The sequence below is a fragment of the Atractosteus spatula genome, chromosome 5, assembly GCF_055471065.1.
Source record: "Atractosteus spatula isolate fAtrSpa1 chromosome 5, fAtrSpa1.hap1, whole genome shotgun sequence".
Taxonomy (NCBI): domain Eukaryota; kingdom Metazoa; phylum Chordata; class Actinopteri; order Semionotiformes; family Lepisosteidae; genus Atractosteus; species Atractosteus spatula.
In genome coordinates, this window is record NC_142710.1 from 64925139 (window position 1) to 64941972 (window position 16834).

A 16834-nucleotide genomic window follows, 5' to 3' on the forward strand; every position below is an offset into this window, starting at 1 on the left:
AGGCAAAAATCCACTTCACAGCTGCAGCCTGCATGCTGATAGAGGAGTCTGCTGAGGAGCCGTTGAGTGTGAACCCGCTACAGCTGCAGTCAGCTGAGTCTAGCCCTCCCTCATGTCCTGCCCATTTACACTGGTTCTTGCACCTAGAGCCGGGGTTTGTTCTTTCTTCTGCAGTTTGCTGGTTTGAATCCAGGTTATGCCCTTTGCAGAATTTCTGATTCAGAGGGAGATGTACTTCCTGTTGGCTTCCACAGGTTTCCTTACAGGTCTCCGGTGCAAGGAACCGCTCAGCTCCTGACGTTTGGTGCCATCAGGTCTTGTTGCATTGCTGCCTGTATGATAGGGCCCCCGCAGGAGGTCTGTCCAGTGCAGGTCCAGCTCTGCTTTAGCTGTTAGCACTCGAGACCAAATCTAAAGAGACTGGCTGAGAGGGGCAGGCTTACTGGAAACTTGGGATAAGAAAGGACAGGGAGAAACAAAGGGAAAAAATGAGGAATGGAAAGGAAGAGGAAGTGAAATGAAAGAAAGAAAAAAAGAATTGAGCCTGTTGGAGACACCTGCTGGCCAAAAGAGACCTGGGGCCCCAGTGGTCATACACAGGCAGCCCCTGAAGCAGTGAGGGCTCTTCATTGTCAGTGCCTATTTGTAACCACCTTTCAACTGCTCATAAATCAGTTCTGTTTCCCGGTTGAAGGCACTTATTCTGCAATGCCAAGTCTGAAACGGGGCCTGAGCTTCACAGCTTGGCCTGGAGAGGCGGATTGTTACGTGTGCAGATTTACTTTTGCTGGCATTTTAAGCGAGAGACATTGGCAGAATGGCAGTGTCTGAAGAGAGTGGCATTTAATCCCATCCTGAACCCAGAGGACGTTCGGAACAGATTTTTGTTGGTTTTAATTGTGTGATAGATAAGATATCTCACCCCAAAGTGAAGCAGAATCTCCTGCCCTCAGCAGACACTCAGAAACACCAGCGCCCCCTTCACCAGTGGTGCCCTCCTCAGGGTTTCTCTGCCCCCCAGTCAACAGCGGCACCCCATCCTGCCCGTGCCACGCCCCCTGGCGCCATGCTCCTGATCTAGACGGCTCCATACAGTACAGGTGGTCCTAACTGGTCAAGAGCGAGATCTCGTCAGGTCGACAGCCGGGGTAGAAGCACGCCAGAGACGCAGGCCCTTAAAAACAATCCGTGAGAAAAAATGTGTTTTCTTGTGTTCCTTTGCGCTGGCGGATGGGCCGTGTCTGTTAGGGAGGACTTTTGAGAACACGACGCGCAGACACACAGACGCGCACACGCACGCACGCAAGCACGCACGCACGTCTTTCACGGGCGAAGCTTGATGGAAGCGGAGAGGCACGGGGCTCTGCAGTGCGAGAGGATCGGCGGAGCCAAGGTGTTTGGGGAGCTGGGGGGGGGGCCGACATGACAGCTCGGGAAAGCGAAGTGGACGGGCGAGATTAAGGAGGCGGTGCGGCGTGTAAGTGATATTTACTCCCTTCATTTGTCTGCATAAATACAGAGCTCCCGGTGCCCTTGTGGGGAAGCAGGCAAATGGAATGTGACGGGGTCCTGGCTCCGTGGCTCCACAGCTCCCTGATGCTCTCCGCTCTCTCTCTCTCTCTCCCTCCCCGTCTCGGCAAGCTTGTTCCGAGGGGACATCACCTTCGCTCTCGCACTGGTGCAGAGCCAGAACAGAACAGAGAGGGAAGTCTGAAAAATAATAATAATAATTCCTTACGCTTATATAGCGCTTTTCTAGACAGGCCACTCAAAGTGATTTACAAGTAATAGGGAATCCCACTAACGCCCCTACCAGTGTGCAGCCCCACCTGGATGATGCACCAGTCCGCTCCCCACACCCCAGCTCTCAGTGGGGAGGAGAGCAGAGGGATGGAGCCAGTTCAGAGAGGGGGGTTATTAGGAGGCCATGACTGGTAAAGGCCGGGGGGGGACATCTGGCCGAACTCTGGGGCGAACGCATCCAGGAGTCCAGGACCTGCTGGAAACAGAGCGACGGGAGCACCAGCTCTGTGCGCAGTGAAGGGAAAGCGCTTCCTTCTCTTACCGCTGGGGCGTATTGTCGTCCTCGACGGTTTCAGAACAAGTCATCGCCCGCATCCCCACGCCAAAGAAATTTCCCCTTCCCAGGAGCTGTGAGAAGGCTGGGTGGGAAAATATGAACAGAGGGCCTGCAGGTGGCAGGCGGAAGGAGGATTGCGTGAATGTCTTTTTCTGTTCCGGCGTAGTATTTATTACAAATGAACAGGGCTCGCCATCACCCCGGCTCCGCCGGCCCGGTCTTCCTCCGCTGTCAAGAGCACTCTGAGACAGCCACCGGGAGCGCGAGTGCGCCTGAGCTATTAGGAGGCAGAAGGAGTGTTATTCTGCCTCTGTCACATTAAAGCAGAAGTGTCATTAATTGGCTACCCCGGAGGAAGCGGCCAGCTGCTCACACATCTTCCCAGCCTCCCGTGGGCGCCGTGAAGGCGGCAGAAGCGGGCCCCGCGGTCCCGGCTGTCCTCCGGCGCTGTCCGCGGCCAGCCTTCCGCTACACTGAGGCGCTTCAGCCGCCCACCACGACCTCGGTCTGCTGAACAGGCGGGGCGCGAGAGGCAGGGGGGGCCTTCCTTATTTCCCACCCGCGTTTTCTCGACAGAAAGGCACGGACCCGGCCGGCTCCTCGCGAGCTGGGGCTGCAAAGATCCCGAAGCCAGCTGGGAAAGGGCCGGCCGCTGCCCTGAGCCTGTGGCAGCACTTGCTGGAGGTGTAAATCGTGCCTTACCCATGTCATGTCAAACCGCTACGCTGCTTTAAAAGAAATAGATACGTTTGAGTCTGACAGCTCATTTCTAAATTGGGATGTAGAGGTTCAGCCAATCGGTGGTGTTAAACTGCAGACTAAAACCACTTTGTTGCATTGTAGGGCGTCTCCAGTGCACCTGTGATTTGGGAGGGCATGCTTTTCATGCGTGCAGATTAGTGTCAGGGCAGTTGCTAGCAGCTGCCTGCCGGGACAGCAGCGGCAGTAGTGTGCCGCCTGTGGCTGCCAGCCCTGCCCTTGGGGTTGGAGGTACCTGGCTGTATGAGGGAAAGCTCAAAGCTCGCAGGCAGCGGTCGCTCTGCCAAGCAGCGCAGCGCATCTGTCCTGGTGAGCGCAGAGCTTAACGCAAAGCAGTGGTGTTCATGAGATAAGGCTTCTTATGCAGCGAGAGGCTGACTGGAGACTGTGCACTCCGCTGTCCATGGTGCTGAAACAGCCCTGTGAAACCAGAAGGGGCTTTATTTTTCTGGACAGATCATTGGGGCTTTGGAGGCTTCAAGGATGCAGCAGGCAGAAATCTATTACTTGCGTGGCACTGAGAAGATTTAGTGTTTTGGGTGACTTAAGAGTCTTAAATCTTAACCTGCCGTCCTAAAAAATAAAGGAAAGCGAAACACTCGAGATTGCAGGAGAGTGTGGAGTAATTCTTTCTGGCTAACTGTGGTGTCAAGTTCCAACAGAACAGGTCGTCACGACTGGGCAGCTCATTCATCACGACTGAGCAAGCCAGAGTGGGCAGGGTCAGAATAGCAAAGTCATTTCAGTAAAGACTCGCATGTGGAAACGGGTCACATTGCCGACTGTTTAAATGTATGGATTTTTTTTTTTTCTGAAAGCAATATTTCTTTAAGCAAACTCTGAGATTTCTTACGTTAGACAGGGGTGTTGCTCCACCTTAAGGTGATTGATTTAAGTTGCTTACTCTCTTTCTGTGACTTGTTTTCCCAGTCACCATTCTCTGGAATCTCCTCTCTTTCTCTGTCTCTGGTCCCTGGAATAGACTCTTTCTCTTTGTCTGTCTGTCCAGAGTCTGGAATCTCCTCTGTGTGTCTGTCCAGTCTGCGGAATATACTCTATCTCTCTCTGTCTGTCCAGTCTCTGGCATCTCCTCTGTCTCTGTCTGTCCAGTCTGTGGAATCCCCTCTGTCTCTCTGTCTGTCCAGTCTCTGGAATCCCCTCTGTCACTGTCTGTCCAGAGTCTGGAATCTGCTCTCTGTCTCTGTCCAGTCTGTGGAATCCCCTCTGTCTCTCTGTCTGTCCAGTCTGTGAAACGTCCTCTCTCTCTGTCTGTCCAGTTCAGTGAGAAGGCCAAGGGCGTGGTGCCTTGCTTCGGACACCTGGTGCAGGCCAACGTGCGCAACAAGAAGGTCTTCAAGGAGTACGTGCAGAACATGACAGCCAAGGGCACGACGGACTACAAGTCAGGCTTCCACTTCGCTTTCGACCAGCTCCTCAACGTAAGTGTGTGGCTCGGGCTTGTGGGTTCTCAGCCTGCCATTCCCCTGCACCGGAGAAGAAATGTTTCTGCGTCCATTTTTCAGACGTTTCACGAAGGGGTGAGGTGTTTCGTGCTCCAGTAACAATTCGACGTGGTGCGAGTCTTAAGAGCGCCGCGCGGATGATTTACAGGAGCAGTCAAAAATAGAAATTGAACATAACAAGATTAAGTATTAGAATAAGCCTGAGATTAAAAATAGGATTTGAGTCACAATTTAAAAAAAAAAAACACGCCAGTAATGTGGGAGTCTCACAGGGTTGTTGCAGCACACACATACAGCGCAAAGCCAGCGTCTGTGGACCTTGAGTGTGGAGGAACAGAAACGTGGTTTTGAAAGGCCAGGACTTGATTTTCCCCACAGCCAATCCAGTTGAGTGGGGAAGCCACTCGGACAAGCGTGTGCGACCCCTGACCCCTCCAGAGTCTGTTCCTGCTCCTGGTCGCAGTGGCTTCTGTTGGCCAGCGCTGGGAGCAGATCTCCAGCTCCACAGCCCCCTCGCTGACTTCGCTTAGTACGGCTCGGCCGGTTCCTCTCCCCCCTTCTGCATCTCAGGATTCCTGCAGCCGCGGCTTCTTTTTCGGGATGCCCGTTTGTTCCAGGCTCTTATCGGACTAAATTACAGGTTTGGTTTTCTTTTTGTCCTGGTCCTGGTTTGTACTCGAGACCCTGTGGAACTGATTAGCATTCAAATAGAACCACCCCCCGTCTCTGCGATTCTCCCTCCCTCTTGCCTCTACCAAGCACATGCCTGTTTCCGAGCTCACGTGGATTTTTCCTCTTCTGTTGAAAAGCGTTAATTGGCCCAGTGTGACTGGCTTCTGTCATACATGGGGCCACGCGTTTCCTTCTTTTAATATCCTACTGTGCTGGAGAATAATGCTCTCCAGCTGCTATTTTCATGATGCGTTTTTCTTTCCCGTTCCGCTGTAAAAAAACCGTTATTTACAGAAAGTTTCTGACCTCCTGCCGGCAGACACTGCAGCCCGCGGAAAAGTTTCTAGTGCAGACGGGAGTGGTGCCGGAGATCTCTGTGTGATCCTGGCCGAGTGCCCGAGCCCAGAGTCATGCGACAAAGACAGGAGCGTGCCTGCTCTTCTGCGTTTTTTCATCGCACAACCTGCTTTCGGACCACCACTAGCTCAGAGTGCAGTGCCTGGGGCTCGTTACCGTACCACCATAGAAACGGCACCCGTACTTGCTCTGTGCTCCTGGGACTCCTGGGGCTGCTTGCAGTCAATCTCTCCCACTGTTTTAACCAGCTGTTTCTAGGTAGTTAGCTCATGTAAAACAGCTGGGAGGTTTGTTCCAGGCATCTGCCACTCTGCTACTACACAGTTGCAGGCTTGTTTGAAGTTCCTGCTTATCCTAGAGCCTTTTTACTCCCCCCTGTGCCCTAGTCCTCAGCTCTTTCTGTTTATAACTTTTTTCAGCTTGTTTTTTGTCGTTAATGGGATTGCGAGTCGAGAGGAATGGCCCGTCACGTGAAGGAAAAGTACCTGGTTCAGTTTCACGGGCCTCGTCGGGGACAGAACCATCTCCCTGGGCTGTCAGACCTGCTCGGCGACGATGGGACCCAATGAGTTAATGTGCCGAGCCGCTGTCGCGAACTGCGGGAGTTAAAAAGAAAAGGCATTTCACTGCGTGCGCAGCAGTTGAATTAAATAATTGGTTGCAGGATAAAAAAAAAAAAGCTGTTATTGTAATGATATTATTTATCTTTATTAGAATCTTGTCAGAGTGACACCGTCCTGCCCTGCATATCAATGATCCTGTCACACAGGCGGACTCGGGCTGAAAGTTAAAGAGACTGCTGCATTGTAGCTGGCAGAGCGCCTGTGCAAAGTGGGCACGAGGGAGAAGCTGCTGGCACCTGAACAGACAAAGGGAGCTGAGCTGTGCCAGCGCGCCGTGCCACCCGGGCCCCTCACAGCACCACCTCTTATCCCCCAGGGGAGATGGTTCTGACACCTGCAAAGGCCCTGCCTGGCCTGCGCTTCTTTCTGAAAGATGGTGGTCCGATCCAGAGAGGGCGAGAGCGGCCGCCTCCTGACCGTTTTGCCGGCTGGCCCTTGGACCACGATTCTCAAGCAGCCGTTCCCCGGCAGTGCGATGCACACGCCTCCCAGGATGGGGCAGTTGATTCAGGAGGTTGTAAACTAGAGGTGCTTTGCGGTTGTCAGCTAGTTTCGAGGTGTGAGGAGTGGGCGAGACACCTCCAGTGATCCTTCAGGGGGCGAAGCTAATGCAGAGAAATAGCCCCGCCAAATGGAACAGGGAGCAGGCTGCCTGCGTTGTATTGTCACAGTGGAAACGTGCGATGCAAATACAAGAAAATAATAGAAGTAGCGACCTCATGGAAAGTGCATGGGCGGATGTGCACTGATTCTGAGGGTGAAGGACATGCCCTACTGGCTGGCAGCAGGGGTGTGCCAGGAGGCCATGCCAGAGCTGTGCTGTGTACGGGGGGAGGGGAAATGTGTGGGAAGGGGTTCTCCACAAGCGGAGGCCGAGGTGCACGGCCATGCGGCTCCCTGCGCACTCTTCCGTACAGAGGAGCATGGCTCTCGGATGAGAGAGAGTGGGATTTATTCATCTGTCTTTTGTCACCATGGCTTTCTGTGGTGCTGAGAGGGCTGGGTTTAGCCTGGGAGCTTTAGGAAACAGTCTGTGAAAGGATTTGAGCAGTAGCGCATTAGCATAACCCCCGAAGCTGCCAGCATCCATCGACAACGAAAGGAAATAGAAGGGGATTTGAAGAGGAGAGGCTCTTCTGGGTTGCTAAATATTTGAATTCATGCTGTGGCCCCGCATTCACATGGGAGACCTGCGATCCTGTCACTGGTAGGAATAGAGGAGTGCTTGAAACGCACTGCTGGCCTCACCTTATCTCGTGAGAGTCGATGCATTCCCTCTGCCTTTCACAACGCAGTCCAGCACTCCCACAGTGAGCCCACTGCAGTCCAGTGCTCCCACACTGAGCCCACTACAGTCCAGCGCTCCCAACACTGAGCCCAGTCCAGCCCAGCACTCCCAACACTGAGCCCAGTCCAGCCCAGCGCTCCCAACACTGAGCCCAGTCCAGCCCAGCGCTCCCAACACTGAGCGCAGTCCAGCCCAGCACTCCCAACACTGAGCCCAGTCCAGCCCAGCGCTCCCAACACTGAGCCCAGTCCAGCCCAGCGCACAGTCCAGTATTTGTAAATACACCTCTGCCCTGGAGCTGCTATATTTGATTGTCAGGCATGTGCTGTTTACCACAGATGTGTTTTCTCCCTCAAACATAAATTGCAGATCTTGCTGCTGATCAGTGCGCCTGCTGGTCTTATGGCACACGTTCCACTGCTTCTCAAAGTTTGCAGCAGTCACGTTTCTCCTCTCCCTCTCTCCCTGCGTTCCTCCTGCGCAGAACACCAACATCCCGCGCGCCAACTGCAACAAGATGATCATGATGTTTACGGACGGAGGGGAGGACCGGGCCCAAGACATCTTCGAGAAGTACAACTGGCCCAACAAGACGGTGAGTTGCTGCGAGGGCCCGGTTAGCAGCAGGGTTAGGCGACACAGCAGCTCTGATCTGCGTGCACTGGAGCCCAGGAAGCAGGGTGGGTCACTGCACTGGAAGATCTGGGAGAGAGATGAGAGGGGACCTGCAGGAACAGGCGTCATTCCTTATTCAATGATCTGCTCCCAATGAACAGGTGATTGTCGGCAATAAAGGAGTCCAAAAGGCGCTGGTGGGGGCGCACTGCAGTCTGTGCATCCCTTCACCAGAAGCTGAAACCCGCTGACAGAGTAGCACCCTGTGTGCCCGTCTGGCACAGCTCCAACGGTGCCAGGCGGACGGGGGGGGGGAAGCTCATTTCTGATGCTTCAGCTGTGAGGCTGCGGGCAGAGGTCAGCGCGGGGAGGTGGGAGGGGTCACTGTGTCCGCTGATGAGAAACAGCCAGGGCGAGCAAATCGACTCCGTCCGCCATGCCAGAGCCAGCCGCGCCAGCCACGCCGTCTCCTGGTGGCGGGAGATCGGCTGCTTGTGTTAACTGCTCTGACCCGGCGACTAATTAGGCACTCAATCATCCGAGCTCGAGAGGCACGCGGAATAGGATCTCTCTTGCTCTTTCCGCTTAGGAGCTCCGTCTGTCTCTCTTCCCCTGCCTGCGCCGTTCACCCTCGCCCTTCCTTTCCTGCACGCTCGCTCGCTCTCTGGGCCCCGTATCTCAGGGGGGGGGAGTGGCCCTGTGGCTCAGGATCTGCGCCTGTGGCTGGAAGGTTCCCCGTTCAAATCCCGCGGCTGGCAGAGGAATCTTACTCCGTTGGGCCCCTGAGCAAGGCCCTTAACCCCAACTGCTCCAGGGGTGCTGTACAATGGCTGACCTCACGCTCTGACCCCAAGCTTCTCTCCCTGACTGTGTGTCTCATGGAGAGCAAGCTGGGGTATGCAAAAAGACAAACTCCTAATGCAAATAAGTTGTATATGGCCAATAAAGTGATCTCATGTTCTCTTATCTGGGCAGGGGACCCGCTAATAGGTGCAGAGTAAGGAACGCTGAGGTGGTGAGGAAGGAGGGTTTTATCACTGCCTCAGAGTTGGGGCCTTTAGACAGAGCGGATGTGGTTTGGCAGTAGAAGGGGTCTCGAGGTGTGGCATTACCTCTGCCAGGTACAGACCACGAGATGGCCAGTCCTGGAAGGTGTAGAGCTGTGGTGATGTTGGTATCAAGGGGAGAACAGATTGCCACAGATTTTAGAAAAGAGAGCGTTGCCGGCTACATTGTCCCGGTGTACATGCGGCTGTGATTGACCAGATGGACAGGACTTGCGCCCCGAGTTGCGGGGAGGGGCTCCCTGCTTGCCGTGACCGGGGATACGCAGCTTTTCTGATAACAGGCTTGATGGAGCTGGTGAGTGTCACGAGGCGGAGAGGTACCGGTCTCTCTTTCTGTCAGCCTGTCTGCTCGTCCGGCCGGACTGAAGGGGCCCTTGCACCACACCCCAGAAAGATCTGCACCCCCCCAGGTGGTGAGCGTTGGGGTCACAGCCCCGAGGGAATCGGCTTCTCTCCTTCCCTTGCTCTTGCGGTGAGGAGGGTTGGGGCAGCACAGCGGGGGGAAGTAGGCGAAGCTGAGGGATGGACAGAGACGGATCTCGGGGGGGCCTGGGCACCCCATTTTCCCGGGGGCGAGGGGGGTGACGAGGACTTCTTTTCTGAAAGCAGATCTGGACAATCAACAATAAAGGCGGTTCAGTCCATTTGCATTTTTGTATGACATTCTGGACTCCCTGAGCTGTCTGCCGACTGAAGCTGGGCTGCAGGCTCACTGTCGGCAGGTTCTGGCAGAGCTCGTCCCGCTGGCGCCTGACAGACAGGGGCAGGGGTTTGCCCTTAACTGGCGATAAGTGGCAGGTGAAGGCCGGTCGTTAATATTGCGGCCAATTAAAGATATAAAGAACTTTAATGTGAGAGTTTTACAAGTCTGTTTTTTTTTTTCATTTCTCTCCCGGTTTGTAAGTCCTTGGGTTATAAATCGCCGGTTCAGGTTGTCAGGTTTTACAGCCCTCTGACCAGCCCATGCTCCCCAGTACTCTGACCTTGACCTGAGCTGGAGAGGATGAATCTGCTGTCGTTACTGCCGCCAGGCAAGCCCTCGTCCATGGAGAGCCCCAGACTGCGTCCTCATCCGTCAGCCCTCACCCTGCGATCACAGGCTTGTCCCAAAATACAGAGCGGGAGTTTTCACACGGCTCTCATGAGGAGTGCAACTCTGGCACGCCCCTTCTGGAATTCATCTCAGCTGATCTCTGTCTCTCCAGCGCTAACAGGGCGACTTAATTGATCGGCTTGTTTGTTTAGACTTGTGTGTAAGTTGTTTCGGAGGACAGTCCTGAGTGACAGAGGGACCCAGCTTCGAGGGGACTGTTTCCAGTGACTTGAGCACACGCAAGCTCGCTCTGCCTCTCCTCAGCCTGCTGGCCTTGATTTCTGCCTCTTTCTAGTCGATCAGCTGATGACAGACAGACCCTGGTGGCGGCCGCACTCCCTGTACAGTATGTGTCAGACACGTGCTGACTGCTTCATCCTTCTGCAAGGCCACTTGCTTTCCTTTCAGGCAGCACACCTGGCTGAGGGCGATGCTGGAAAAAATACCTCATGAGCAGCAGATAATTATGCCATGGTGTCGAGATAGTGATTTGTGCACAGGAGGTAATTATGCTGTGGTAACAAGAGAGTAAGTTGTGCACAGGAGGTGATTGCGCTGTGGTGCTGAGATAGTAAGTTGTGCACAGGAGGTAATTATGCCGTGGTAACGAAGTAATAGGTTGTGCACAGGAGATATTTTGTTTTCTGTCTCCCCTCCCTTGTGCCTTAAAGCAATTAGTCTGAAAGTGTGCTAACTTCCCATGTGGCAGTACTCGTGTGTGTGCACTGTGCTGAGCTGCTCCTGTTCACTTCCTTCAGGAGCTCAGCAATTTGCTTTGAACTCATAGAGAAGCACCCTGCTGTGCTTCTTTGGAGAAAGGGAGGTGCAGCCATACCATACTGTGGTAAGTGCTGCCCTTCTAGTGAGAAGGGTGTGAAATCTGGCGGTCTGGTTGCTGGAAACGGATCCATTTTCCAGCTGTCCGCTAGCCTAGTTCTTTTCTTTCCCAGGGGTGAGAGGATCAGGACAGCTCCGATGTTTCCCATCTGCAAGTTACTTCTTGCCCTGTAACCGAGACAGACTAGGAGCCACAAATACCCCCCCTCTGCCAATGCACAACCCTCCTCAGTTTTCTCTTCTTGGACGAGTCTTGATACAGGTTCATCTGAGCTCTCCTGTCGCTCGCCTCCAGCTCTGCAAAGCCACTCCCCGTTCCCGTATGGAACACAGACAACAACACACGCTCCTGGTTTGAGGAAGACGTAACGCTTTTCTGTAACCCAAAGCACGTCGCTTCGCCCCCCAAACCCGGGTCTCTGCAAAGTTTACAGTTTAATAAGCGCCCGTTCCAGAAAGGGGAAGTTTGTTTTTTTCGTGTTAATCAGCACTGGCCTTTGCCCGTCCCCTCTGTCTGCCTCTCATCTCTCCCTCCAGCTCTTTCGCTTTCTGTTTCTGCTCCGTTTCTGTCCTTGTCCCTGTCGCTGCCCCTCACCCTCTCGGTTAAGCACGCTCTCCCTCTCCCTCTCCCTCCCCAGGTGCGGGTGTTCACCTTCTCCGTGGGCCAGCACAACTACGACGTCACCCCTCTGCAGTGGATGGCCTGCGCCAATAAAGGTAAGGCAGGCGGGGCCGGGGCATTAATCATGGCAGCAGGCCTTCCTCCCGGGATGCAGAGCCTTCGCTGTGCTGCGTGACCCTGTGTCCCAGCCGAGCGGGAGAACACAAAGCGCCTGTCTGCTTAGAAAGCCTGACCGCACCTCCCACAGGAGCTGTGCTTAGAGCCACGTTCAGCCCACACTATAAGCGAGCACTGTGTGCAGCACTGTACGTAAGTTCAGTGTCGTCTGAGGTGTCGGGAGACTGTCCCGGCTTCAGGAAACTGGATGATTTCTTCTTGTTTCCAGTAAAATGAGTAAAATGGCTCTGGGAGACAGTTCGATTCTGCTATGAGCCGTGCCGGTGGCCTTAGGTGTTTCGCCAATGAGATTTCTTATAGTCGCCGTGTTTTGAACTCAAAAGAATTTCTTGCTGTTCAACATTAGGAGTCGCTTTGTGCATCTGAGCAGTGAAGTTCGGGATGGACACTAGATGTAGTGCAGGATGCAGATAGGTGTCTGGGTTGTGCACAGTAGCCATCTTGGCCAGTCTTCCGCTGAAGGTCAGGGCTCTCCGTCACTCTCCCCCTCCGAGCTCCTGCAGCGCCGTTCCGCGGTTTGAAGCCGGTGTCCCTCAGCCAGCTGGGCTCAGCCCAGCTCATTTGCTTTCCGCTGGGCTCGCCGGCGGGGAGACGGCCCAGATGTTGTGTTCCCTCGTCGCTGGTTGTGGCGGACTGGGGCGGGTGGCCCGGCGCCAGTATAAATAATGAGGTGTCAAGCTGTCTCTGTGAAAATGGAGCACGTGCTGCTGCTGGAGCCGGCGCTGTCAGCAGCGATTAGCCCAGCGTCGGACGTAGCCGGTCCGTGCATCTGTTTTAGGGCTCTTTTTTATAAGCGCCCCTGTCAGGGGCTTGAAAAGATTTTTACAGATATAAGTTGATGCCATATGAAGGTCATTCGCGTCAGTCGCTGATTTGTCCCTGAAGTTTTCACACATACACTATTATACAACATTATTGCTTTTGTGTTTTGTGCTTTGCCTGGGTGCATGTTTGTGCACATTTCCTACGGCGCACTTCTCTGCACTCAGTGAATGTTTAGCAGGGGTGACCTGCTGGCTCCGAGCTCCAGTTCTTATCTGACTTCAGCCCACGGTGGTGATTTATTGATGCCGTTTAAAGGCGCCGTGGGCGGCAGGGTGGGGCTGTGGTCTGGGCTCAGGACTCCTGAACAGGTGGGGTTGCTGGCTTCAGTCCCAGGAGGAGACACAGCTGCTCTGCCCTTGAGCAAGGTGGCTTACCTGTGAATGCACGTGCAGGACCTGGTCCAAAAATATGCATGTAAAAACAGGGTAATTACAACACTTCTGTAAAAGCAACAAGCAGGTCAATTGATTCTTCTGGCTCCTCTTAAACTGTAGACAAACTCATTGCCAATGTACAAGCCTCGGCAGTTATCTCATTTGTATCAGAGTGATTTCCAAGTGTTATGCTGTTGGCGTAAGTTGCTTTGTTTTGTTTGTGTGTGTAAATGGCTCTTTTATGCATGCATTTTCATTAATGAAATAAAACACAAATCTGCTCTGTGTAGCAGTCCGTCACCAGGGTGGTAATTAATTAATTGAACACTAAGCCGAGAGCTTTTTTTTTTTGAGACATTGTAACGAATGGAAGGTGGAAATTACATTTTTACATGATAAACAAGTTTCTGTTGATTAATGAAAACCAGTTTGAGCTGTAGATAATCTCCCCAATGTATGCAAATGTGCCTGCTGCCATAAAGAATCTGATGAATTGATAGGAATTTGCATTCTTTCTTTTTTTTCATATCCTGGTTTTCTTATTCACTTTCTGGAAAGCTGTGTTGTTGTTCACTTGAGTAACAGGGTCAATATGAGCCGGTGCGCAATAGAGGTCATGTTTACATTGGGACAAGACATAGCATAAAACAGAGGAAGCAGAAACACGGCAGCGTCTGTCAGCTTGGCTGTGTTTGGGCACCACGCAGAGTCTGACGCACAGGGTCAGGAAGATGGCTCGTGGCGTGCAGAATTGTTGCGGGTTTACTGGACTGTTCAGATTTGTTTCAGAGCCAGAGGTGCTACGTTTATGATGTCATGGCTGTGTACAGCCATAACCGCATGAATGAAGGAAGTCTTACGCCTCAGTGGATTTAACAATTGCGGTTTTCATGTTTTGTTGAAAGAATGCCCTGCCTAACACATCCCAGTGTTTGTTCCCCTTATTAAAACATTTTCACTTTCTTTTTTTTGCTTTTTGCTAAACACACAGGTTCTGTCTCACAGCAGAGTTGTGCCTTGAGAGCCATTATCCCTGGAGTGCAGTAGCACCTCTCCTTCCTGGACGGAGAGCTGTGCCTGTTCTCCACATACGACTAGTTACAAACGAGGGGAAGGCCACGTCAGCCTGTCTGACCCTTTGGGGTAGTTAGTAGTTAATTGATCTGAGAATTTCATCCAGCTGTGTCCTGGAGGCAGCCTGGGTATCGGCTTCAACAACATGGCAGGGCAGCTAGTTCAGACTCCCGCCACCCTTTGTGTAAAGAAGCGCGTCCTGTTCTCGTTTTTTTTAAATAGATAGATAGATAAGACTTGATTAAATGCACTTCCACGTAGCCTGCTCGTGTGCCCCCTGGTTTGTGTTAACACCCATTCACGCAGATGGGCCCGTTCAGACCCGTCTTGCCCGTCAGGGTGCCTGTGGATCAGTGACCCTGTGAGAATGCGAGAGAGGGTGCCGCTGAGATGAGGGAGGTGGTCACAACAGCTATCCAAAGGCAGAGCAGTGTGAAAGCTTGCATGCCCCTTACCCTCAGATTAAGTCTTTTATTGGCTTCACTTAGTCTGTCGTTTTGCTGGCAGGACTGCCACCGGACAGCGAGATGGTTTTAGTAACGGATCAGGAAAAGATCCCGGACTGTAGGAAAAGAGACTCATCTCCTCGGCCGGGAGGAGGGCTGCGGTAAACAGGTGCCCCTCCTCAGAGGGCCTGTCCTTGTGCTGGAAGGTGGATGCGTCCAGGTAGCCTCCGCTTATTAATCTTCCTGATGGATTCGCCTGTCGGCTGGCACTCGGCGGGTTTTCTCAACGACAAACGAGTGTTTGCGCGTCTCCTGAGCCCGTGCTCTTGAGATTTATGGCCCTTGGCCCTGGCGACGGAGAGCTCCGCGCTCTGCTCTCTCCCCCTTCTCCTGCCTCTCCAGCCAGCCTGTCTGCTGCACCCACAGCTAGGGGGCAGCGTGGTCGCCTGGGCGTGGAGCTCCACCCAGTTCCGCTCTGTTGTGCAGATGGCGCCACCTAGTGCATATGGAATTGTGCATACGGCTCCCTCAGTGCTGGTGCAGATTACAGGCGTGCAGTACATGTGCTCGTTTATCCTTTTGAAGGAAACCTTTGCCGATTACGAAAAACGAGCACGAATCGGCTACTGTGTGCGTCTGTAATAGGGATTCTTTCTGAAGGCCGTTTAATTGTCCTCTAGTGATGAACAAAGCCTCTCTCCCAGCAGTGATCATCCCCTCCGTCTGAATGTCGGCCACTGCTGGGGAAGGAGACTAAGGAGTCTAATTCCAAGTTTGACGAGCCTCGGCTGAGAAGCCTTTTCCGAGCTCGAAGAGAGGAACTTAGCATGCGTCATGATGGTCAACCTCAGATAGCTCTGCGCCGTGGTTATTGCTGCAATTATCTGGAATAAAAAAATAAGAACTCCATTTAATTTATTACAATGACAGGCTTTCTTCCCTCGTGCTCATCTCAGGCTTTTCCGGCGCTCATTTTCAAGAACCGCTTTGCGGCTTTAATAACTTTCCCAAGCCGTGACTATTGACCCAGCAAGTTCTCGTTGTTTTCGTGCGTCGCCGACGTTGTCTTAAGTGATTTGCTCTGCGGGCGCCTCCGAGCGCAGGGTGCTTGAGCAGGGGAGGACTGCGGGCGGACGGGGGGGTCAGCGTTCGGAATGAGCTTTTCTAAAACATGTCCCTCCAGGTCGTCAGGTGTGTTTCTCGGGGTGCAATATAGCAGCAGCACACCCCCCCCCCCCAACTCACCCCAAACCACTCTTCAGGTGAACTGAATTTCCCTTGGCCTTCCCCTGAGGGTATTTCAGGAGCCCCTAGAAGACACACAGCCGCGAGAAGCAGACGCTATCGGTTGAGGGGACCTCCGGCTCCTCTTCCTGATGCACTTCTGGGGGATACTCTTTATTACTGCACCCCAACACCCAGGGGGCTCCTCTCCAATCTTTGTTTCAAGGCCAGCACCCGTCCTGGCCAGCACCTACCAGGCGATACGACCTGTTGGCAGTGACCCAGGCAGCGATCCCGCAGGCCAGCGCGGAGCAGGCGGCGTGCTCCCGTGGAGATATAAATGAACCTCTCCTGAAACGGTGGCAGTTGGTGCGATTACAGGCGCCGAGACGCAGGGGCGGGAGTCGGCTCGGGCCGCCGTGCCGGCCTTCGCTCAGGAGCAGTCTCTCCGCGTGATGGATTGCAGGCGCAGCGCCGGCCGGGCCGGGAGATCTCAGATCTCATCGCCGCGTCCTCTGCTAGCGGCGCGCTCAAGGGCCTTTAGAGAACATCTTTGTTCGCTGTCTCGCTGTCTCTGAGCAGAGAGCCGAGACGTGCCCTCTTCCTGGCCCGGGCCGGTCTGGACAAGCGGTCAGCGCGGGGGCTGTCTGCCCTGGTAGTACAGGTCCTCCTGCCTTCTTCCCCCTTGTTAATTCTGTGTTTGTACCTGGCGTTAAGGAAGAGCCTACCAAAGTGGGTGCTGTGCTTTTGCTAGAATGTTTACCCGAACGTTGCACTGAAAAGGAACCCGCGCGGTGCGATCTGTGCTGTAGATCGATCCTGGGCCAGGATGAATGAACTGACGCTCCACGATGTCCTGCTGAAGCTGTGTGAGTCAGGCACTGTGTCTTCGGTCACGCCCATGAGTCAGACACCTGTGCATTGCTGCAGGAATTCTGGAGGACAGTGTGAGCATCTCAGTATGGCAGGGCCTGTGTGTGCATTGGTCCTCTGCAGCACTGTAGCTTTCTTTCTGGGGTGGAGAGTTAGACTGATGGTCTCTTCTGTTTGCCTCTTTCTTCTGTCCAGGCTACTACTTCGAAATCCCGTCCATCGGAGCCATCCGGATCAACACACAGGTCAGTCCTCACTCGGTGTCCCGCCCTCTTTACACGTTGTCTGCATGTTTTCACGTATGTTGGGATGCAAAATCTCTCCCATCGTTTAAGAAAATGCACCGAGCTGAAGGTGTGAATAAT

At 53.6% G+C, this 16834-nt stretch overlaps 1 protein-coding gene across 1 annotated transcript in view; it reads left to right on the plus strand.

Moving 5' to 3' along the window:
* Window positions 1-16834, plus strand: part of cacna2d2a (calcium voltage-gated channel auxiliary subunit alpha2delta 2a) — a 252724-nt gene that overhangs the window by 200083 nt on the left and 35807 nt on the right. Inside the window, exons 11-14 of the mRNA XM_088915597.1 lie at window positions 4117-4278; window positions 7727-7837; window positions 11493-11571; window positions 16665-16714. Of these exons, the coding sequence (XP_088771723.1) occupies window positions 4117-4278; window positions 7727-7837; window positions 11493-11571; window positions 16665-16714 (402 nt within the window). The remainder of the gene's footprint in view (window positions 1-4116; window positions 4279-7726; window positions 7838-11492; window positions 11572-16664; window positions 16715-16834) is intronic.